This window comes from Mustela nivalis (assembly GCF_964662115.1).
Source record: "Mustela nivalis genome assembly, chromosome: 14".
NCBI classification, from domain to species: domain Eukaryota; kingdom Metazoa; phylum Chordata; class Mammalia; order Carnivora; family Mustelidae; genus Mustela; species Mustela nivalis.
This window is the reverse complement of record NC_139033.1, coordinates 44,026,481-44,051,894: the sequence shown is the minus strand read 5'-3', so window position 1 is coordinate 44,051,894 and position 25,414 is coordinate 44,026,481. Positions and strand designations below refer to the sequence as shown.

Sequence of the window (25,414 nt, the reverse complement as noted above, 5' to 3'; positions counted from 1 at the left end):
AAACTCTTCTATTTTTTTCTTTTAAAATTTTATTTATTTGACATAGAGAGAGGGAGAGAGAGAAAGAGAGAGAGCGAGCACCAACATGAGCAGAGGGAGAGGGAGAAGCAGGCTCCCTGCCGAGCAAGGAGCCCGACGTGGGGCTCCATCCCAGAACCCTGGGATCATGACCTGAGCCGAAGGTCGCCACTTAATCGACTGAGCCACCCAGGCGTCCCAAAACTCTTCTGTTTTTACTTGGTGAGTTTATGTATTACCTTCCTCTTTCAAAAACAATTTGTATTTTATTATTTCCAGAAAATTTAAACAGTACAGTGTTGGGGAAGTTTTCATAGTTGGCGAAGTTTTCTTTTCTCATGAAAGAATGCTGAATTTTGACAAATGTTTTTTCTGCATGTATTGGAACAACTGTCTGGTTTTTATCCTTTAGCCATTTAATTTTGTGAATTACGTCAGCCTTTGAATTCCTGGGATGCACGATAACTGAGGATGTTGCATTATTCTTCTGGTAACACTGCAAGATTTGATTTGCTATTTTGCTGAGGATTTTTTGTGTTTCTATCTATGAGTGATACTGACTTGTAATTTTCTTTACTTGTAAGGTCTTTATCTACGAGTAGCATTAGGGTAATAATGTCCCCATAAAATGAGTTGGGAAGTATGTCCTCTTTTTGTATTATCTGGAGGAGTTTGTATTGAAATTATAATATTTCTTTCTTAAAAATTTGGTAGAATTTGGGTGAAGACTTCCAGGCTCAGAGTTTCCTTTGTTGGAAAAATTTTTAATACTAATAATTCAGTATTGTTAAAGATATAGAACTATTCAGATTACCTATTTCTTCATGAGTAAGCTCTGAGAGTTTGTGCCTTTCAAGGAATCTGTCCATTTGATCTAAGTCACGCAATTAATTGCCAGAAACTTATTCATAATATTACCTTATTATACTTTCAGTGTTCCTGCTATCATTCCTGACACTGGTAATCTGTGTTTTCTTTCTTCTTCTGGGATTAACTTTGCTACAGATTTATCAGTTTTATAGTGTTAAGGTTTTTATCCCTCCCAAATAACCAGCTTTTGCTATCACTGATTTTTTGTTCTTTTATTATTTCCTACCTTCTTCTTGCTTTGGATTTAATTTACTCTTTGTAGTTTCTTAATGTGGAATCTTATTTATTTAAGACCTTTCTTCTTTTCTAATAGAAGCACTTAATACTATAAATTTCCCTTTAGCTGTATTCCACAGATTTTGATATTTTGCATTTTCTTTTTTACTAACTTTATTATTTTTGCTGTTTCCTTCTATCTTTATTTTTCAGTTTTGAATTTTTTGAACTTTTTTTTCCATGTTCATATTCTTTTTTTTTTTTCATGTTCAGTTAGCCCCACTGTATTGCTAAGTTTAAAATATGTTCTCTTGAGGGCGCCTGGGTGACTCAGTTGGTTAAGCAATTACCTATGGCTCAGGCCATGATCCTGGAGCCCCAGGATCTAGTCCCACATCAGGCTCCCTGCTCAGCAGGGAATCTGCTTCTCCCTCTGACCTCTCCTCTCTCATGTTCTCTCTCTCATTCTTTATCTCTCTCAAATAAATAAATAAAATCTTAAAAAAATATATATATGTTCTCTTTAGCTTTGGCCTCCTCTCTCTTTAAACAGGTGTACTGTTTACTTTCCAAATATCTGGGGGTATTTTCCAGATATGTCTCTTACTGATTTCTAGTTTAATTTCATTGTGGTCAAAGAATATACTCTATTATGATTTTAAATCTTTAAAATTTGTTGAGGTTTGTTTCATGGTCCTGTATATGGTCTGTCTCAGGGACTGTTCCATGTACACTGATGATGATGGGTACAATGTTTTATAAATGTCACTTAAATCAACTTGGTAGTATTGTTTGGGTCTTCTATATTGTTACTAATTTTCTGTTTATTGTATCAGTTACTGAGGAAGAAGTATTGACTTCTCCAATTAAAATTATGGGTTTGCCAATTCCTTCTTGCAAATCTATCTTACTTTGCGTATTTTGAAAGCTCTGTTGTTAGGTGCATCCATATCTAAGACTGTTATGTCTCCTTGCTAAACTGACCCCTTTATCATCACACAGTGTCCCTCTTTATCTCTGGCAATGCTTCTTTTAATGAGGTCTACTTAGCTGATCGGATACTAACTCCAGCTCTCTTTTAATTAGTGCTTACATGATAAAACTTCTCTCAGCCTTTGACTTTTAACAGACCTAGCTCTATTCACAGTGAGTTTCTTAGAGAGAGAACATAGATTTTATCTTTTATCCAATCTGAGAATCTCTTTTAATTGAGGCATTAATGGGATTGTTGACATGACTGGATTTAAATTTCCCACACTGCTTGTCATTTCTCTTTGTTCCACTATTATTTAGTCGGCTTTTCCCTGCCTTTAGATTAAATATAATTTAAATATAATTTATATTTATAAATTATAATATTTATATATATTATATAATACAATTAATTTAATATATAATTTATTATGTAATATAATATAATTTATATTAGTCTGTTTTTACCTGACTTTAGATTAAATATAATTTATAATTCCATTTTATCTCCATCTTGGGCATACCAGTTCTCTCTCTCTCACTTTTTTTTTTGGGTGGTTGGCCTAGAGCTTATGCAGCCATCTTGCATTTATCAGTCTACCTTCGTATAATACCACAGCATTTCACGTTGTCAAGAAATCAAGAATTTTGCCCTACTTGCAAGTGAACAAGTCAGTTTTGTGGATCCTGGAAGGATATGGAGATTTCTGGGTCAATGATGAAGGACATCTGTTAGTCAAACAACAGCAGCAACCAGGACATTATCATTTTTAAAAATGGGTTCCCCAAGCCCCAATTTGCATAAAAGTGGTTTGATGAGGGATGGGTGACCCCCCACACATGTAGTGGGTTATATTATAGGAAGAGAACTCGTGAGCTTAGGGAACCCAAATCTTTTACAATGGTCAGTAAGCAGGTTTACCTTTTGCTCCTGAGGGAGACACAGGCATGCCCCCACCCCACCCCTATGGCACACTCTGACCCTAGATTATCTGTGCGGCTCACTCTCTACCTCCTTCAAGTCTTAGCTCCGATGCACCTTCTCGGAGAGGCCTTCTCTGACTGCGCTCTTTGGACTTGCAACTTCCCACCCCTACTCGGACCAGCACTCATTCCTCTTCTTCTTCTTTTTTTTTTTTGCATAAGAAACTTGGTCGATGTTGATGTCATTTACTGAGATAAGGAAGACTGCACAAGGAAGAGCTGATTCATTTTGTGTTTGACTTTTTGAAGAAAACAAGGAATTCTGATTGAACCTTCGTCAACATTTGTGGGATTGTCACGTAGGCAACTGGACGTACTTGTCTGGAGCTCAGAAAGGACAGTCGGGTTTGGAAATACACAAAATCTAACATGACTTTTACACTGTCCAGAGATAAGAACAGTTCTTGCCTTTAACACACTGCACATGTTACTATTAATTGCCTCTGCTCTTTACTTATATTCAGCCATGAAATTCCTTTCACATCTTCTCTCATTTGGTGTCACAATTCTATTGTCCTGTTACTTATATTCAGCCATGAAATTCCTTTCACATCTTCTCTCATTTGGTGTCACAATTCTATTGTCCTGTTACTTAATCCACCCAGATCATATCACCTATGGGTTAGATGGGAGGGACATACAGCAGTGGCTCACAGATATCTGGTCATTTGGAAAACACGCTGGAAGGATCTGCGAAGTTAAAAGTGCTCCAAGGTTAGTGCCTCCTGTCTCAGATATTCAACACTGCTGACTGTCTTAATGAAAAATATCAACTCTGAACTCCCTGTCAGCTAAAAATAACAGTAATTCTTAGTCTTTTTTACCAATACTTTTCAAGGTTAACTCCATGAAAAAAGATATAGCAAAGGCTTGCTGGAGCCAAATTTCAGGGGCATTTAGGGCAGGGAAGGGGAAGGCAAAGTGCTGAAAGAAGCAAAAAGTAGAGATGTTATTTACAGCTCTGTCATGGCATTCTTTTCAAAATATGCAAAAGAGTTTAAACAACTTTTTGAATGAACTTCCATTGTGCCTGCACCATTTTGGATGGCAGTATTCAATAAAAAACTGTTGGACAACCTGACCATTTGAAATTTTACTTTAGGTTTATCTAAGTGCACACTGAAAGCATGGAGTTTCTAATCTGGCTTCAAGGCCTGGCTGAGTGACTTACCGGCTAAGTGACCTTGGGCCAACAATTTTTTCTCTCAAGTCCTACCCGGCCTCCCTGGTTTAGGGGTCACATGAGATACTGTATATGCAAATTATCCACAATCAGGACCTACTTGAATATTTAATCATCATTTAAGACAATGATTCTTAGGCTGGGATTTGTGTGAAAGTCACCTGAGAAACTGTCACTCAATATCCTGGTTTCCTTATCCACTAAGTGGGATAATCAAACCTAGTTTACTTTTTACTGGTTTAAGAAGAATTAAAAAAAAAAAAGGAGAAGAAAAAAAGAGATAATGTATATGAAAGTATTTAGCCTCATTCCTAGCACTTAGCAGGTGCTCAACAACATTCAGGCATTTATTTGCCTAAAGAAGCGCGTAACAGCATATGGCCAAATGTTTACCATAAGAGGCCCTTTCTGCTGAATATACAGAAGTGTAAGTGGCCCATTCTTCTGTCAGCCACAGGAAAGTGAGTCCTGGATGTAAGTCCAGTTAACACCCTGCTTCCATTTCCACATGGTCATACACCGTGTGATACGCAGTCAGGTCCCTTCTTTTCCTCACCTTAACCCTGATCTTCACTTCTTTCAAAAGGGAGTAAGTTTTGAATGGGGGTGGTGAAACCCTTTCCATGGTTCTTGTGTGCCTTTTCAAAAACTAATATAGTCTTTTCAAGATGTTTTTAAGGATGTCAAGTGCTAATCACCTTGTTACTGAGAAGGATCCTCAGTTCTATCATTGGGGGAGTAAAGACTGATTTGAGATCAGAAGTGATTATGAGAGAGAAAAGAGAACTGTGAAGTCTCCAGGTTTGTGGATATGGCTCGATGTTTTCAGGCAGTGAGTGAGAAACTGTGGGAGCATTTAGCGAAGGGGTATAGTAGTTAGGCCTGATGATTATAAACACGGGCATGGGCTTTGTCACAAACTGCCTGGTCTGAGTCCCAGCTCTATGACTTTCTGAATGTGTGACTGTGAGCAAGTAAAAATCTTTCTAAGCTGGTTTATCTATAAATTGAAAATGAAAATGAAAAAAATACCTCATTCACACCCTTTTCCCAGAAAGCTACTACATAGTCTATGCTCCCACCAACACAGAGCAGTAAACCAAGAAAGAGGAAGCCAGAGGAGCCGATGTCAATCAGAAGAGCCAAGTGAAGGAAATTCCTAAGAAGATGCCACAGCTAGGCACGAGAACCAGAGCACAACATGGCTGGGGCAAAAAGCAGGAAGCAGGTCTCCAAGAAAAGGATAGAAATGAAAATTTTATTGGCTCTGCTTGACCATTTTGAGAGGAGTTTTAGAGTTATGCCTTAAAGTCTGAGGCTTATTAGAGACTAGATATCTGTAACACATAATCGAGAAATTTGCCTAGAATCCAGAGCACATCAAGTATCTGCAAGAAAATAAACAACAGAAAAACTGGAAAAGGACTTGAATGGAAACTCACAAAAGAGGAAATCCAAATTGGGGGGTGGGGGAATATTCATCCTCAATGGGAATCAAGAAATTATAGATGAGATGCCATCACAAAACTGACAAAACTAAGTGTTCATGGGAAGTAACAGAACCTCTCACACACCACTGGTCGGACAGTCAAATGGTAGGACCCCATGTTAAACAGTTGGCATAATACACACTGCCCAGTAATTCCACTTCTGGGTGTCCATCCAAGAAAGAGGTATGTACATATGCTTACTTATGACCGAACTTGCATATTTCTACCTGGTGAGAATATAATGATTGAATGTCTTCCTGAATGTGGGTCACACAAGGACAAGGATGTTGGCTCTTGGGTTTACTCTTGTGCCTGGTACTGTGAATCATTATTTGTTACGCAAGGAATGACTGTGGAGTCATGAAAACATGAATTCAAAAAGACATATGCACCCCCATGTTTAAAGCAGCATTATTTACAATAGCCAAATTATGGAAGCAATCTAGGTGTCCAATGATTGATGAGTGGATAAAGAAGATGTGGTACAGACATACAATGGAATATTATTCAGCCGTAAGAAGAATGAAATCTTGCCATTTGCAACCACATGGATGGATCTAGAGGGTATAATGCTAATGAAATACATCAGAGAAAGAAAAACCTTATGATTTCACTCATCCGTGGAATTTAAGAAACAAAACAAACGAAGAAAAAAAGAGACAAACCAAAAAACAGACTTTTAACTATAGAGAACAGACGGTTACCAGAGGAGAGATGGGTGGCAGGATGGTGAAACAGGTGAAGGGGATTAAGAGTACACTTATCCTGATGAGCACTGTAATGCACAGCATTACTGAGTCACTGTATTGTACAGCTCAAACTAATACAATGCGATACATCAGTTATACTGGAATTAAACAAAAGGAAAAAATAGAAATATCCTACATATAGTTTTCCTCAGAACTGTTTTCATACGATATCTTTAGCATTTAAGATTTATTTATTTATTATTATTTATTTGACAGGCGGAGATCACAAGGAGGCAGAGAAGCAGACAAGAGGTGGGGGGAAGCAGGCTCCCTGCTGAGCAGAGTGCCCGATGCAGGGCTCGATCTCAGGACTCTGGGATCATGACCTGAGCCGAAGGCAGAGGCTTTAACCCACTGAGCCACCCAGCATTTAGTAAGATGATCCTATTATATATGGATGATTTTTTTCCCTACTCATTTGCTATACTACAATAAATAAATTACCAATAAGAAATGTTAGTTTTTTTCCAGAGTTGAATGCTACCTGTTCATGGTATTTGGTTTGCTTGATAAATGTATTAGTGAAAACACTAATACAACAATAGAAAATTTAGCAAAAACACCTTTAGAAAAGACAGAAAGTAAAAGTTTATAGACCTGTGAAAAATATTCTGTCATACTAGAAAAGAAATTAACCGAAATGATAATGAAATGCCAGTTTTGATATAAAAAGACAAATATTAAAATAAGTATAATACTCAAAGCTGCAAGAGTGTATGTAGTGGGACAGACCCTCTCATAAATCAGGTGTGGAAATATAAGATGTTTTACAGGTGCATAAACTGCCCAGTGTTTCTGGAAAGCAATCTGGCAGCATGTGTTGAGTCTTAAAAATACAGATACCCTTACAGTAAAAATTAGTACAATTCTAGTCCTAAGACTATGCCAAAAATGTAACTGAAAAGTAAGATATGATTTATTTACAAACTGTTCATAAATTATGAAGTAACATAAAATAAGTGAAACACCCAAAATGAGTAATAATGGGATAATGGTTAAATACTCTTTTGAGGGGGTCTCTGGGTGGCTCAGTGGCTAAGCCTCTGCCTTTGGCTCAGGTCATGGTCTCAGGGTCCGGGGATTGAGCCCTGCATCGGGCTTTTTGCTTAGCAGGGAGCCTGCTTACCCATCTCTCTCTCTCTGCCTGCCTCTCTGCCTACTTGTGATCTCTGTCAAATAAATGAATAAAATCTTTAAAAATAAATAAATAATCTTTTGGGACATCAATAATACAGGTTATACAGATATTAAAATGGGAGATTTTCAAAGAATTAATGATACCACAGAAAAATGTCAATGATCTAAAGGCTAAGTAAAAATGGCAGAATACAGAACTGTATAAAGAATGATCTCCATTCTATCAAATAAATGTGTGTGTGTATATAATACACACAGACAGAATACAATAATTACAATAGCAGAAAAAACTACAAATATACTTTATGTTCAAAGAAGGGATTTTAACTTTCGTAGTTTTTGGCAAGGTTTCTTCAACTTTTGCTGCTTTGATACTTAAAAAAGAATCATAATGTTTCCATTTATACTTACTAGATCGATATTCTGCATTATATCCTGAAATGAAGGATGAGTTCGAAACTGTTCGAAGAGATCTCGTTTGTAAAGCAGTGCATACACCAAGTTTGGATTGTGGTGAAGAGAATTTGTCAGGCAGGAATTGATGATCTCTAACATCATTCGAATCACTTCTTCGATGACATTCAAGTCTTGTGCCTAATAAAGAAAGAAAAGCCACACGCACAGTGTTTTTCTCCTTAACACAGAATTAATCGACAGTAACTGCTTTAAAATTGTAACTTTCGGGGCACTTGGGTGGCTCAGCTGGTTAACCGTCTGCCTTCAGGCTCAGATCATGATCCCAGGACCCTGGGACCGAGTCCCACATAGGGGCTCCCTGCTCAGGAGGGGGCCTGCTTCTCCCTCTGCCTACCACTCCACTAGTTTGTGCTCTCTGACAAATAAATTTTAAAAAATGTTAAAAAAAAAATAAAATTATAATATTGAAAAGATAATGCAAAAGAACCAGTCCAGGTGACTTTTGTCAAGAATCTTCAGAATTAGGTTTACCATTTAATAAAGTATTTGAGTAAAAATCCTTTGAATTCATATGGTCACAATTAGGAACTGAACATAATAAAATATAGACTTGCCAATATGGAAGGAAACTTGGGGCTTCCTCAGCCGCTCCCTTACTAGATCCTTACTGGCCTTCTCATTGTAGCATCACCCTAAATCACGAGACTTCCACAGTGCAAAGTGGTGGTTGGGTCTTACCAAGTCCAAGAAAAGTGCCTAATTCAGAACATGACCTCACTTCTCTACACTGTATTTTCAATCTCTCTATTTACAGATAAATAGCCTATTGTTTTGTCTCTTTTTCCTCAGTCAACATCTTTGGGAATCTAAATAAGAAATAGTTAAAAGATGGCAAAAACAATCAACAAATCTCTTAGAAGAAAGAACGGAAAGAGCAAAAATACAGGTATATACAATGGACGTTCCTTTTCCTCTTGAGTTTTCTAAATTATGTTTCAAAGTTGTAGCAAAAGATTATAACATTGATGTGGCTCTCAACATATATAAGGGAATATATAAGACAATTATATTATAAAACAGGGAGGGCAAAGGGATGTAAACAGAGAAAAGGTTTCTACTCTTGAATTGTTAAACGTCAGCAATACTAGACTGTGACGAGTCATGCGTGCTAACTGTTTAGAGCAAATCTATAGAAATCCACACAAAAATACTACCCGTACATCAGAATGGAATTCTAAAAAACTGTTCAAGTTTTTCAGGAAGGCAGAAAAATAAGACAGACATATGAAAAAGAGGGAACAAACAGAAAACGGTGAAATGGCAGACTTTGGCAGAGTAGATAAAAAACACAAGATCCAACTATATGCTACCTACATGAAATTTCAAATAAAACTCACTTCAAATATAGTTAGGTCAAAAACAAAGGATGGAAAATGATATACACCATGTAAATATTAGTTGAAAAATTAATCTGGTAGTGACAGATGAAGTACAACTCAAAGACTGTGGCCTGCAAAGTAAAAAATATTTACTATCTGGTCAAGTAAATAAAAAGCTCCGCTTATTCCCACACAATTTATCTCAGCGCATACAGCGTATACAGAGTATAATGTCCAGCATTCAACCAAAATGTATGAGACAAATAGGTAAAAACAACCCACATCCAAGAGACAAATGGGCGGTATCAGACAGAGCTACAAAGATAATAAAAATATCAAACAAATTTAAATGAACTACGATTTACAAAATCTACATATGAATCTACATATGTTTGGATCAAGGGGGAATTTCAGTGGAGTTGAAAACTGTAAGAAAGTGACAAACATATACTCTAGAATTTAAAAGATACGTGGCATTAGCAGTAAAGAACAGCTACATGGTTCAACAGTGGACTTAACAAAGTCTTTTTTTTTTTTAAAGATGTTATTTATTTATTTATTTGACAGAGAGAAAGAGAAATCTCAAGTAGGCAGAGAAACAGGTAGAGAGAGAGAGGGGGAAGGAAGCAGGCTCCCCACTGAGCAGAGAGCCCGATGTGGGGCTTGATCCCAGTACTCTGAGATCATGACCTGAGCTGAAGGGAGAGGCTTAACCCACTGAACCACCCAGGCACCCCTTAACAAAGTCTTGAAGAGGTAATGGCTAAGCATTAAAATAATGAAAGAATCAAACACTGGCCCAAGAAACTCACAAAATATCTCCCAAATCCACCCAAAACAAAACAAAACAAAAACACAAGCATAGACACATCATGTTAAACTCTGAAAACCAAAGACAAAGAGAAAATCTTGAAGGCAGCCAGAGGAGTAAAAACACCCGAAATATGGAGACACAAAGATCAGAATTACGGTAGACAGCTCATGAGAAACTAGGCTAGCCGATCTACAGTGAGTGGCGCCATTACACTCTTGAACAGGAGTCTAGCCACACTTGGTCACTTCTGATGGAAAAAAGAAATTGAAAATAAAGTTCCTCAAAGACACCCTGAAGCTGAAACCCTGAGTCGCATTTTTTGGGCCAACTCCTCTTGGAATCACTCTTCTAATTTGCCTGGTACTTTGGACCTCTAGAGCAACGACGCCTCCCAGCCTGGGTCTCTTTCCGGCTCTGGCTCTCAGTAAGGCAGGCTCCTGAAGCTCTTCCTCCTCTGTAGTGAGGGCAGTACGCATTAAGCTGAAAAGTTACTTTCCAAATATGAGGAAGAGGTCAGACTGCTGGTTCAGAACTGGGGAATTATCTGGAATGTTTTACAAATGGTCGCTACATCAACAACAAAAAAGATAATTACAAAATGTATACATTACCACATGCTTTTAAAGACTCTTAGCATGGTGCTGGCATTCCCTTAAGACATTGTTCCCAAGGGTGCTCAGCCTCAAACCCAGCCGGAAACCCTAGGGAGAGGCAGACAGTCTGGCAAAAAAGACATGGGTTGGGATAGCAGAAGCAGCAAAAGGAGAAAGCAGCCTTCCTATTAAAGATTAGCTCTTGGTTTCAAGGCCAGCTTTCGGCAGGCTGAGGGTTTGGGGGGGCAGGGGTCAGAGGGAGGAGCAGCAGCAGGGCGGGCCTAGGGTGCTTGTGGTCTCATTCAGACCAAGCAGAGCCTGGTGCAGCGTTCTTTGTGTGCGGAGGTGCTCATCTTCGGTGCATTTCAGTTTATCTTCCAAATCTTCAATCGTCTTCTCCCGCTTGGCTGCCGATGTCTCAGCAAACTCAGTACCAGTCTCTGCCGCCTTGAGTTTAACCATGAGAATCTTTGCCTCTTCCCCATCGCTGTCTTCCCTCTCAGAGTGCTGTTCCTCAGCAGCACACACACCCCTCGGGTTCCGGTCTGTCACGGGATCCGCTCCTCCACCTCCCGGCAGCGGGACTCTGCCAGCTCAGCTCGTTCCTCTGGGCGTTCCGGGTCCCCCTCTATAATCACCGACTTCTGAGCCCCCTCTTTTCAGACTTCGATTGGCCTTTTCTGCAGTGTGCTTGGCCTCTCTGAGTTGGATTTCCTGGTGTTCCATCTTTTCTTCATCTTTTATGGCTCAGCTCTCGAGAACCTCCACACCTCTCGCTCTCATCGGCGGCTTTCTCTGCTTCCTCCAGCTTTTGCAGGGCTGTGGCCGGGGCTCCTGGGTGTGGGCCAGCTCCTTTTCAACCAGCTGTAAGGTAGTGTTCAAGGAGACCACCTTGGCCTCAGCCTGCTCCCTTGCCTCCTCCACTTCCAGCTGCAGGTGCTCGGCCCTCTCCTCTGCGTCATCTTGCTGCTGAAGACCCTGGACCTTGTGCTTCCCCGCTGCCACAGTGGTGGTCCTGGCTACGGGGCCCACCAGGCCACGGCTCTGGCTTGTGCTCGCCTGACTCCCTCCTCCGCTTGGCATGGCAGCTGCCTCTCCCACATTTTAATTTTTATTCATTCTGAAAGACACTGATTTCAAAAGCAAAAGAGTAGCAACGTATTATTGGTTTATGGCATCCTACTAATGGGCATCCAATTTATTTCTGTTTCCTCATTCCTGTGAGCAAGGAGGCAATAAGCATGTTGGTAGATCTGTCCTTCTATTTCTCTGGGACAGATTCCAGGAGAGGGACTGGTAAAAATAGTGGATTTGTATCATTAATAAATGTTGCTAGATCACTGCTTAAAGAGCAATGACAACACATGTACGCTGACAAGGGAGGAAGGCTCTTGCCCTCACTCTCACCCACACGTACACTTATTCTGTTTAACACTCATGGTCCGAAAGACTCATCACTTCATGGTTATGTCAAAATTTCCCAAAAACGGGAAAGGATTTATCAGTTCCTCCAAGTGATTCACATATTCAGAGTGACTCTAGGTTCACAAGTGTCATCTTTTAAAAAACATTTTCATCATTATGTACTGCGTCTCTTAGTCCATGTTGGTTACTGAAGTCCACATTTTACGGATATTGCTATATCATCTTCCTTTTTTTTTTTTTTTAAACATTTGACAGGTGTATGTATGACTTTCAAGTCTTAATTTTCAAACTTTCTGTATTACTGAAAACTTATATAGTTCAAAGCAACTATATGGCTAGGTTTTAGAATCTGTAGCTCTAACCTGATAGTTTCTGAATTCTAAGTGAGTCTGATTCACTTACATTTGTCGTTGCTGGTACCTTTCCATTTATTCCTACCATCATGTTTCGTGACTTTTAAATCAGCTATTGCTGTGATAGGAACTGCTCCAAAGCTTCCCAGCTTAGAATAGCAGTAACCATTTGTCTTTCTAATCATCTGGGCTAGGCTTGATGGGCCAGCAGGTCTCTGCTCCATGAGGTCACTGGGATGCTCAGCGGGAGGTGGGAGCTCTCCTGGTAGGACAGCTTGAAGGGCTGGCAGGCTGGTGCTGGCTTGTGGGGAAAAGGGTGGAGGGCACAGCTGGGCTGGGGACTAGGGTCTTTCCTTCTTCTCCACATGTCTCTTCTAGGCAGCAAGAGCTTCTTCACAGCATGAAGGTTCCAAGAGATCTGATTACCTATTATCAAACTTTTGCTTAATTTTAATTCCCAAGGAAAACTATCCCAGTAATCATAATTTACAATTTATTTGAATCTTCAAGTTGCTACTATGACTGAATCGGATTAAGTGAAACCCTATATGCTTCATCTTTAAAAAGCATTATTGGGTAGTCATCACTACTGGTAAAAAGATGAAAAAGTAGCATGAATTTGATAAGCATTTCTTTACAACTACAAAACTGTCCAAATCTCAGTATTTAAACAGACCTAAATGTTATCTAATCACATCACCATTTGGGTGTCAGAATTTCAAATGGTATTTAGAGAAGTTTGCTACTTGATTTTTTTTCGCAGGATGATTAAATGAGGTACCATTTGTAAAGCTCTTAAAATAGTGTGTAACACACAATAAGTACCATGTGAGAGTTTTTTAAAACAATGTATCTGAAAGAAGAAAACTCTTTTTAATCTTAGACATTATCATAATAAGAACAAAAAGATAAATGCCTTTCCAAAGCTGGTAAGTTAATTCAATTACTGTAACTACGCAGAATTTAGAAATCACATTTCTTAGTGTTAAATAAGCCCCAGATACCACTTCCATTAATTTGCAAAACTGGCCCCTTTGAGGAGACGTATAGAAAAGCTGACTTTCATTTCTGGAATAATTTAAGGTTTTATAAAAAGATGTGTTTTAAAACCCAACCGTGTTTCCTCTGTATTGTGTCAAAATTAGCTTTGTCAGAGATAAAATCTGATGGCTCACTGGTGGAGCAGCAAAATATGTGCAGAATATCACGTCTTTTTCATTCATGCCTTTTTTTTTTTTTTTAAAGTACATACAGCTTCCATTCCAGAGCCTAGATCAGACTTTCTTCTCAAAAAAAAAAAAAAAAAAAGAAAAGAAAAGAGGAAGAAGAAAAAGAAAAGCATATTTTGTTATAGAACATCTCAAATGTTAAAACAAATATCCTTTAAAAAAAAAAAAAGGTCCCATTTTCAGCTGCTCCTGCTTGGTTTTGCCCATGCTGGTAATGACCACTACACACGCTCTGTGCTAAGCTGTGATTTCATGTCTGACAGACAAGCTGGTAGTTACCGGAGTATCCTACCCTGTCAAAAGTACTCAGAGTTGCCTCATTATATAAACTTCCTTTTCCTTTTAAGAGGGAATTTATACAGTTAAATAGTTTCAAATCATTTATTTTTAGTTTCCTTAAGAGAAGCATATGTATCTTGTTTGTATTAGTTTTGGGGGGGGTTCCAAGAGAGTTGTCTAAATTTCCTGCATTTTCAGCAGAAAATAAAACCTTCAACAAAATTAATGGGACTTTGCCAAAGTCGGGAAGAGGGGGGAGGAAATGCACAGGCAAGCCTCTTTTTAAAGTTAATGTGCAAATGGCCTTCAAAGCCAATCATTGGTGATAGACTCTTGTTATCGTTATGCTGTTAATTTACTGGCACACATACTAAAAAGCTTTGTGACCAGCCAGAACTGGATTTGTCCCCATATCTCCAGCTTCTGATAGCAAGAACTAGCTTTATGTTACCTGCAAAACCACCGCTGAAGACGAAATCCTGTGACCAGAGGAGACAATGTGTAACCTTAATAATGTGGGGGCCAGAGAAGGGGGGTAGGAAGGGGGGAGGCAGAGTCATGGTACCACGGTTTTTGTGTGGGGATGTAAAAACGATGTGGTCTTTTTCATTCCTTGGACAGGGTTTGAACATGCCCCACAAACCTGAACTGGAAGCCTGGGGAGTCTGTTACTGAAAACATGCTTACTAGTCGCAGGAAGGCAAGAGAATGGTGGCTGCTAGGGGACATTGGCTAACCTTCCATGTTTTCCCATACTTGGAAAACAGCCACAGAACTCACAAAAAAGGAATGTTCTGATGGAATCCAACTCAGTTGCAACTCCCAACGATCCCATTACTTTAGCAGACTACCCACCCTGGGCACAAAGCGGGTAAGGGCAGCGCCTCTCCTACTTCCCCAGGCCCTCCTCTGGTACAGAATGAGCATATATCTGAGTCTCGAGCTTTTTTGTTTTGATTTTTAATATTTAATGTTTTGCCTTAAGAATTAGTGCTCCTTTCCACTCTTCTTCAATATATTGGTGTTTTACTATAAAAAGAACTATTCTTTCTTTCTTTTTTTTTTTTTTTGAAGATTTTATTTATTTATTTGACAGACAGAGATCACAAGTAGGCAGAGAGGCAGGCAGAGAGGAGGAAGCAGGCTCCCCGCAGAGCAGAGAGCCCGTTGTGGGGCTCGATCCCAGGACCTGAGATCATGACCTGAGCTGAAGGCAGCGGCTTAACCCACTGAGCCACCCAGGCGCCCCAAGAACTATTCTTTCACATCCTATGAAAAATAAAATCTGAGTAAAGTAACTCTCTAGGAAGATGTATCTCCTTTTGGAAGATGTATCTCCTTTTATAATGGCTTTGACATTCTCCTTCACCCCATCAGAGAGAGAAGAGCCCCCCATTACAGTCTCAGCTCTGCCAATAACGAGCTATGTGACCTTTGCTCGGTCACTTCGCCCGAGTGGAAGTTATTTTTAAGTCTCAGCTTCCATAAGGACTGTAGAAAATACTGAATTTAGAAAGCAAATTTTATTAGAGGAATTGAACCCGTAAGCAATGTAGAAAAAGCTTTCAGATGACCTCAAACTTCAGTAAAATCCAGAATTTACTTGAGATCACCCTAGCACCTTGAACTGAGTCACTGTTAGTTTAGAAGGGAAAAACACTCAACCACCTTTGAGAGTAAAAATGTGGAAGGTGAAGTTTGAAAATAATCATCCTGTAAACCCAGGAACCTACTGGTTCTTCTAGAATACATTAAATTTCAAGGCTTATTATCTTTGATATTGTTAATGCACAAAAGGGAAATAATCTCTACACTTTGGTGCCCTTTTCCCATTCCCTCTCTGGAAAAAGAGTCAGTGTGCTCTGAATCACAAACAGGAGAGCTACAGTCCAGTTTAAAAAGAAAAAAAAAGGAAAAAGGCAAAACAGAGGTAGCTACATGTCAGTGGAGAGAAGCTCTAGGTCGGGTTTTGCCCTAGACTGGACAAGTCACCATCTGGGCCCTAGCCCCTTCCAATGAAAGATAAATGGGCTCTCTGGGGTGATGCAAGGAAGCATTATAAGTGACCCAGACAGGCTTCTGCTTCGGATATGCAAAGACTGCCTCTCTTGCTCTACCAGTGAGAAAAAGCCAGATAATTTAATAAATCATAAGTCTTCCCAGGACCATCAGAGAATGATTCTGGAAGGCAATCAAGTGAAATGAATTCTCTAGAGGGACCAGCCCCTCTAAAGAGAGAAGGAGCACAGATACTCTCTAGCTTTTGGCAGAGCACAGGAGGAAGACACGTCCTCACGGAAGTTGACACACAGAAATCAGATAACATTTCAGTAAGTTCTTAAAGGCTACGTGTGGTCTAATGTGTCAGTCTGGAAAGCTGGAGCCCCAGGTACGGTGGGGTTTGCACTGGAAAACTCTTTTTCCACCTGCCTTCACCAGGTGCTCACGAGAAAGATTAAGTGTGGAGGAGATGGGAAAGAGCCCTCTATCTAACCCTGCTTCCCAGACCCCCCTTTCACGCTAAGCAAAAGCCTTTAGCTCCTGGGGCAGCAAACTCTATTGGCCAAGAGCACCAGGAAATTTCCATTGCTTCCAGGGGAGAAGTAGAAACATAACCCATGTGCCTCTGAATGGGAAGCAGGAAACTCACCTCCAGGACACAGGCAGATATCTGTTCCTGCAGGTGGAGGGACTGAGCAAAGCCCTCTAACACGGGGTTAGGGCAAGAAACCGTGTTGGGTGCGGAATCCTATCCCTCGATCCTATGCTGCCACTCGGGAAGGGGCAGGAACCTCTCACTGGAGGCCAACCACAGACACAGAACTGCCAAGACGAGGAGGGACAGAAATGCTGGGAAAGTCCCACTTCTAAGACCGAGGCACACACAGAGACTCCCCAAGAAAGAGGCTGGACCAGGACAACAGAAATACCCCTTCTCTGACTCCACTGCAGGGACTGCTGAAAGCAGAGGTTGGTAGAGCAACACGGAACAGAACCCAGGCCCCACTTTCAGGCACAGGCAACAACCATGGGGGCATGTCAAGCCAGTAGAGTTCTAAAGACAAAACCCAAACCCACCCCCGGTCCTAACCAGAATGAGCTAACTCCACATCAGCAGAGGTGTGCCCATTTATAGGCATACTTTTCACTCCAGACTCTACTGTCTTAGACATAATGTCTGGTATTTAATAGAAAATCGAGACACATAAAATAAATCATATGTTCCTAAGTAACAGAGAGGATGATGTGGTAAGTGCTGGGGACAGAGCAGTGATCCACACAGGTCCATACCTTCACATGGGTTATCATTTAGAGGAGATTCACCCTGGGGGGTACAGGTGCTACTTGGGGGACTTGGGGAGAAAGGGGAGAAGTATAGCAGAGTGGTTAGGGACACAAGTTCTGGAGTCAGGCCTGGATTTGTGCCCCAGCTTTAGCATTTACTAGCTATATGTCCTTTGGGCCGTAGCTTTCTCATCTGAAAAATTAGAATATTACCTATTTTATAGGATATGATTAAATAATAATATATTTTAAAAATCTGCTGTCTTGCTTAGCAGATATAAAGTGCTCATTACATGATAGTTACTGTGATTAGTTATTATCAACAGGCAGCGACCTGTCTGAAGGCAGAAGGAAGTGCACGCACAGAAAGCCTAACAATGAAGAGGACCACACCACGGGGAGGAAATCCAGTTTGGCTAGAATGTCAAATGTTGGGGGGAGGTGACAAGAGATGGAACCAGATCAAACAGGTCTCACAGGTCAAGTCAGATGAGTGCCAGACTTCCCTGAGCATAAAGAGGACCTTCGGGGCTCCTTCTGCTTCAGAAACACCCAAAAAGAGAAGAAAAAAACTACTTTCGGCAAAAATACAGCACTGGAGGAGAAGATGAAACAATTCTGGAAAGGTCAAGGGAGAGGTGTTTTGTTTTGTTCTATGATTTTGTTTATTTATTTGACAGAGAAAGACACAGCGAGAGGGGGAACACAAGCAGGGCGAGTGGGAGAGGGAGAAGCAGGGTCTTTGCTGAGCAGGGAGCCTGATGCGGGGCTCAATTCCAGGACCCTGGGAGCATGACCTGAGCCAAAGGCCAGTGCTTAACCGAGCCACCCAGGCGCCCTGAGAAAGTGCATTTTGAAAACCTACATGGGTAGACATTGGGACACATGATTTGCTACCCACAGTGCAAAGGGCAAAAGAAATGGGAAAGAGCGAGCAGAAACTGAAACAAGGGTGAACTCTGGAACTACCATCCAAAATTTTGAAAAAGAACAATAGGCTGACATTTTCTAACAGAATAACACATAGTACAAAGCTATACTGCGTAATATATCAGAAATGGCACCATATACAGAAAGATAAAAACAGTGAGAGACAGAACCCAGAAATGCATCCAAGGATGTGTGGGAATACAGTAAATTATACGGATTCAATTTCATACCAGAGGAGACAAATCATCGAATTATTGCTACTAGGCTAAGTAATAATTAAATAGAAAAAATGTAAAGGGTAGATCTCTAATTAATTCCTTCAACAAAAAGAATTCCAGAAGATTAAAAGGTTAAGAAATAAGCTTTAAGGGGTTAGAAAAAATACAGGTAAATATTTTCAGCTTCTTGATCCAGGGATGGGGTGAGAGACAGGGACGTTTTTCAGTGTTTGAGAAATAGAGTCTCGAAAGGAAAAAAACACAGTTTGGAATACATGAAAATTATAAGTCTTTTGAAGTGAAAAAAGGAGTCTCATAAATGTAGAGGAGACTAATAGCAGCTAAGAAAAAATATTAACAACATATTCAGTAGGAGCAAAAACACATAAAGAAATTCTACAAATCATTAAGAAAAATATAAACAGCCAATGGCTTGGTGCTAATCAGGGACACAGATGGAATCAGAGTTGTTCTTAACAGAAGAATGCAAGGCCTCAGAGTCATTCAGAAGAGCACAAGTAATATCAAGAAAGCAAAGAAAATCAATCCAAAGAAAGCAGGACAGAAGAAAAGACCAAAAAAATTAATCAATCAATTAATCAGTTGGAAAATGGCATAATACCATAAGAGATAGGTAAATAAATGCATTTGTGTCTTTTAAAAGCAGACAACATGCAAATCAGGAAAAAAGGGAAAAAACACACATATAAAACATTAGGGAAGGGTAAGGAAATTAACTATGGATATGGAAAACACTTCCTGAAAATTCTCTGTATAATTCTCTAGGAGAATTGACAATCTGTGATAAAAATGTAAAAATTCAAAACACTAATACGATTTATTAGTGACATTGTAGGAAAACAAAAACCTCTCATGAAATGTTAGTGGGAATGCAAAAATGGTACATATAACAACGTGCATACGCACTCTGACTCAGGAATCCTACCTTTAGGAGGTAGGGACATTTAGCAACACATAACAACGTGCATAACGCACTCTGACTCAGGAATCCTACCTTTAGGAGGTAAGGACATTTAGCAACACATAACAACGTGCATACGCACTCTGACTCAGGAATCCTACCTTTAGGAGGTGAATACGCAGGCAGACTCACACAATTACAATTATGAGACAGCATACCCACAAGGTTAGTCATGATAGCATTTGTAAATAATGAAAGAAAACAAAGTGTTCATCAATAAACTATGGTATCTCCAAATACCATAACACTATGCAGGCAGAAAAAGCAATGAAGAGGTCTCTACACTAATATGGAGTGACCTCTGGGAGATACCAAGAATACAGAAAACAATACACATTGTGTCATCTTTGGGGTAAGAAGGGATTGGGCGAAGACTATAAGAGTGTGTATGTGTGTGTGTGCATGCAAAAAGAAACTGAAAGGATAAACTAAAAATAACAAAAGGGTGCCTGGGTGGCTCAGTTGGTTGAGCATTTGACTGCTGGTTTTGATCCAGGTCGTGATCTCATGGGTTGTGGAATCAAGCCCTGAGTCGGGCTCCTCACTTAGCAGGGATTCTGCTTGAGAGATTCTTCCCCTCTGTTCCTACCCACCCCTCTGTCTCTACCTAAAAACAGAGGAATAAATTTTTAAAAAAGAAAAATTATAAAGAAAATAATAGTTACCTACAGAGGAAGGGAGGAAACAAGGAAGAAGAAATATGGATGGAAGCAAGAACTTTCTGAGTAGATCCTGTTACACAGTTTTAACTTTGGAAACAAACATTTTACATATTCCAAAATTGAGACTTAAAAAAGAATTCTCTAAAACTTGACAATAAACTGAAATGACTTATCAGAATTGTGACATAATGATACAGACAAAAGTACTTCCTGTGTCTTTGAAACACAATATTATTTCGACTGTACATAAATAGAATCTTAGTAGAATACTAAGTAGAACGCATTCTAAGGACAAACAGATAGGAAATCTCAAACTTAATAAATGGTCTAATTTTTAGGAGACATACAGGTGACAGTATTTTCAAGCTACTGATTACCTAATGAAAGTAAACAGCGTTAAGGTTTTTTAAGAATCAAGGTTTTAAGTGTAAGAGAGGAACGAGAAACATAAAACCAAATTAAAAAGGAAAGCTAAAAACTTGTAATGTTAAATACAAATTTGAAATTGTAAACATGATTTTTGTTTTAAAAATATGTATTTTCTAATATAGTCCACTTAAAAGGTCTAGTAATGATAGCCAAACAGCAACAAAGAGTATCAGTGGTCAGATTATAATCTCTAAACACCACTCATGACCAAAAAAACAAGCAAACATACAAAGAAAACCCAAGTCTCCTTGAAAGGATGACTTGACCAGGTCTGTAGCAGAATGTACACAATATTAGCTGGGACTTCTCACACTAGAAATCAAGAGAGCTTGCAATGACTAGTGGATTGTGTTAAAGGGACACAGAAGTCAATATGATGTGTTATCCAGTGACCAAAGATGAAACTTCAAAGAGCGATGGGATTTCTGGCAGGTGGATTAGATGTTTTAGGCCAAGTGTCCCACCTGAGAACGGCTATAAAAGTTTGACATGTGTGAGGCACCTCTGTGGCTCATTCAGCTGAGGGGCTGACTCTTGATTTTGGCTTTGGTCATTATCTTAGTGTCCTGGGATTGGGCCCTGCCTTGGGCTCCATGCTCAGTAGGGATTCTGCTTGAGGACATCTCTCCTTCTCCCCCAGCCCTTCACCCTGCTTGTGCTCATATTTTTTCTCTCTCTCAAATAAATAAATCAACCTTGAAAAAAAAAGTTAAACATTTGTATATACACAAATGCAAATGCATACACTGTTTAATGGCCTCAGAAAGCTATCAAGTTGGTAAAAAATTGTAGACCCAAGATTTGGGAAAACAGGAAAGTTGAGAGGTGAGCCTGGCATTTAAGCTACGTTTCCCTTAAAGATATTTGCTGAAGTATAGTTGAGAGCCTCAGAAACTGAGTAGGTAGAAAAGCTTAGCAAAAGGTTTGTTGGGCTCATTGGAATTAGAGATGGAAAGGGCAAATACTGGGATTCAGGATCTGTCAAAAAAGAGGGACCCAGGTAATTCCTTCCGAATTTTATGTGGAATTCCAAGGGGTACACCTGAGTTCTACAAATGAAAAAGAAATAGACCACCCTTCAGAGAGACTCATGTACAGCTTTGAAGCATCTCTATCAGATTGGACTAAGTCAATCTGGGTGTAGTATCATTCCTAGCCTTGGCAGCTACCACAAGCAAAAATCCTCTCTGGAGAAAGATAACATCATCCAAGTCCTCAAATTATCTCCATCATTCTTCATATAAAATGTTTGGCACTCAATAAAAACAATCAGGTATATTAAAAGATAAGACCACATAACTGGCAGACAAGAGAAACAACAGACCATAGAAACAGGCCCACAGAGAAACATCAAACACATGCTTTAAAATAATTGTGCTTGGGACGCCTGGGTGGCTCAGTTGGTTGAGCAGCTGCCTTCGGCTCAGGTCATGATCCCAGCGTCCTGGGATCGAGTCCCACATCGTGCTCCTTGCTCAGCAGGCTTCTGCCTCTGCCTGCCATTCTGTCTGCCTGCGCTCGCTCTCCCTCTCTCTCTCTGATAAATAAATAAAATCTTAAAAAAAAATAAAATAAAATAATTGTGCTTATTAACAAGTTTGAGAACAAGACTAAGAATTTTTGCAGAGAACTATAAACTACAAAAAGAACGGCATGAAAAAATCTAGTAGTTAAAAAATACAATAAATAATGAAGATTTTAATGGATGGCTTAAATAGCATCTGAGACATAACTGCAGAGAAAATCAGTAAAGTCGAAAACAGTTGATAAGAAAACATCCAGAATAAAGAGAAAGGAGGAGAAACAATATTTTAGAGATCAACACTAGCTGAGAAGTACAATGGGCAACAAATTCAAGAATTATGAACTCTAAGCAGGATAAATCTGACAAAAATCACTCTAAGTACATAACAGTAAAACTACTGAAAATCAAAGAGTAATTTTACTAACAGTTAAAGGACAATCTGTGATAATCCTCTATGTACTTAAGATTTGCACATTTTTCTGTATTTATGCAACATTTCATGAGAAAGTTTTTTTTAAAGAATGTAATGAGTTCAAACACATTTAATATATAAAACTCCATGAGTTTAGTAATGTAATCCTTTGAAAAATGAGAGAAAGAGGAATCTCTCACCTCCCAAACCCAGCAATCCACTGGAAGGCATTATAAATAAATGGGGCACCAGCTTCTTACTCTAAAAACTGGAGATTAAAAGGGAATAATAAGCCTTTGGCTTTCCTTTATGAACTGTATTTAAACCACCCCATCTGATGAAGAAATGTTCTTCTAGGAAAAGTATAGTTAATGAATGTAGAAGAAAAAATAGTGTTAAAAAAAATGTTTCAATTCTTAACTAATTGACTCATTTGGGCAATACTCATCAGTGGTTAGAACTGTGCTTTGAGGTGAAGCAGAACTTCACAGAGCAGAAATCAGGCTGTCTCCACCTGTAACCACTGATCACCCTTAGCCTCATCAGGAGTAAGTAAGACAACCACGCCTCCTAATGTATGGAGCAAACAGTATCACCTGTGAAGCAATCTGGCCAAGAAAGAAGAATCTGAATCTACTCAGGCCTGTAAAGCTAACTTCCATTTACAGTAAACATGAGGGAGAGAACGAGGTAAACTCTACCAGAGGAAGTCAAAAGACATGCTTGGGATGTGGAACATTCTACAGGACAAACGGCTATTTCTGCAACATAATGATGGTATGAGGGGAGTAAAGTGGGGGCCACTCTAAATTAAAAGAGACTTAATAGACATAACAGCCAAGTGTATTAATTTTTATTTCGAATTCTGATGTTAGCACTGCTGACAGCCTTATGAGACTGCGGGAGAGATCTGACTGTGCTGTGTATTAGATCACACCTAGGAAATATTGCTACTTTCGTTAGGTGTGATAATCATACATGATTATGAAAGAAGATATTATTTTTAGAGACACATATCAAAATATGAGAGATTAAAATTCCAATATTTCCTCTGAAATACTGAAGCAAAGAAGGTTCAGATGAAAAATATATGATGAAATCTAATGGTTGAATCTAGACGGTTGGCATATCGGGGTTCATTAAATACCTTCTGCATTTCATCTGAATTTTTTTTTTCACAACAAATATTTTGTTAAGTCGAAAAATTTGTTAACTGAATGAAAGGGAAACTTGTCTAGGTAAACACAAGTCATTCTACTTCACCTATAACCAAATTAAAAAGAGACAATAATGAAAAGAATAAAACACAAAAAAAGTGAAAGACTTGTTGGGGATAAACTGTTGAAAATGGGGACTATGCTCATCTAGTTTTATAAGTAATGCCTTTATATCTTTAGGGAATATGTAATTACTATGCCCTTTAAGCTTTTATTTATTTTATTTTTTAAAGTTTTTTTTTTCTTTTCTTTTTCTTTAAGAGAGATTGAGCAAGTGCGTGAGCAGGTAATGGGGGTAAGGGGAGAGTAAGAGAGAGAATCTTAAGCAGGCTCCATGCCCAGGGCAGACTCCAACTCTGGGCTCGATCTCATGACCCTGAGATCGTGACTTGAGCCGAAATCAAGAACTGGATGTTTAACTGACTGAGCCACCCAGGGGCCCCCAAAGATTTTTAAGTAACCTCTACATCCAACATGGGGCTTGGATTCACAACCCTGAGTCCAACAATCATACTCTCCACTGTCTGAGCCATCCAGGTGCCCCACCCTTTAAGCTTTTAAATCAGAAAAAAAAGTTTCTCATTTTTTCCTTACATGAGGGTAGCATAACTGATTTCAAAGTATGGTAAAGTTAGCTCAAAAATGAAAACAAAAGCCAATGTCACTAAAATACTAAAAAAAAAAAAAATATATATATATATCAAAGTCAACACTGCTAAAAAAATTCTATAACCCAAGTAGTTTTAGGAATTCTAGAATTGTACAATACTAGGAAATCTATTGCTGTAATCAGAGTAAATATTTATTTATTTATTTTGAAAGATTTTATTTATTTGAGAAAGACAGTAAGAGAGAATGTGACAGAGGAGAAGGTCAGAGGGAGAAGCTCCCCGTGGAGCTGGGAGCCCAACGTGGGACTCGATCCTGGGACTCCGGGATCATGACCTGAGCCGAAGGCAGTCATCCAACCAACTGAGCCACCCAGGTGTCCCAAGAGTAAATATTTAAAGGAGGAAAAGGTTATGGTTGTCCTGATGGATTTTTAAAAGTAATCTGAGAAAAGTTAAATTAAAAAGTTGTTTGGTAGGGGCGCCTGGGTGGCTCAGGGGGTTAAAGCCTCTGCCTTCGGCTCAGGTCACGATCTCAGGGTCCTGGGATCGAGCCCCACAGCGGGCTCTCTGCTCAGCGGGGAGCCTGTTTCCCTTCCTTTCTGCTTGCCTCTCTGCCTACTTGTGATCTGTCAAATAAATAAATAAAAACTTAAAAAAAAAAGTCGTTTGGTAAAGTAAGAGAAAGGGCCTTTATTTGAAAAATGCAGAGTGGACACAAACAAGTAATTCACAAAAGATAAAAACATTAAGATATATTCACTTTTGTTAGATTAAAAATACCCATTAAAATGATAACGCTATCCCTCTCTTTTTTCCCGACATGTCACACTGAACACAAATAATAAATCTAATTCCCAGTGTTGTCAAGAAGAAAGGAAATGGGATTCTCAACAGAGTCCTGATGGAAGTGTAATCTGACACAACTTGTCTAGGTTTCAATGTATCAATATATACTAAAAAAGCCTTTAAAAGTGCAGACTTCTGTGCCTGCAATTCTAGTATCAGATATTTATCCTAAGGACAGAAGACTGTGCT

General features: G+C 39.2%; 1 protein-coding gene and 1 pseudogene across 3 annotated transcripts in view; both read right to left on the bottom strand.

The window, feature by feature from the left end:
- The window catches only part of DYM (dymeclin), a 332,115-nt gene that overhangs the window by 58,935 nt on the left and 247,766 nt on the right, over positions 1-25,414 (bottom strand). For both annotated transcript variants that reach the window (XM_082699258.1, XM_082699257.1), the window contains one exon: positions 8,031-8,213. In XM_082699258.1, the coding sequence (XP_082555384.1) occupies positions 8,031-8,213 (183 nt within the window). The remainder of the gene's footprint in view (positions 1-8,030; positions 8,214-25,414) is intronic.
- LOC309848097 lies at positions 10,419-11,930 on the bottom strand (annotated as a pseudogene). The gene has a single exon. The product of its transcript is annotated as an uncharacterized misc_RNA (transcript).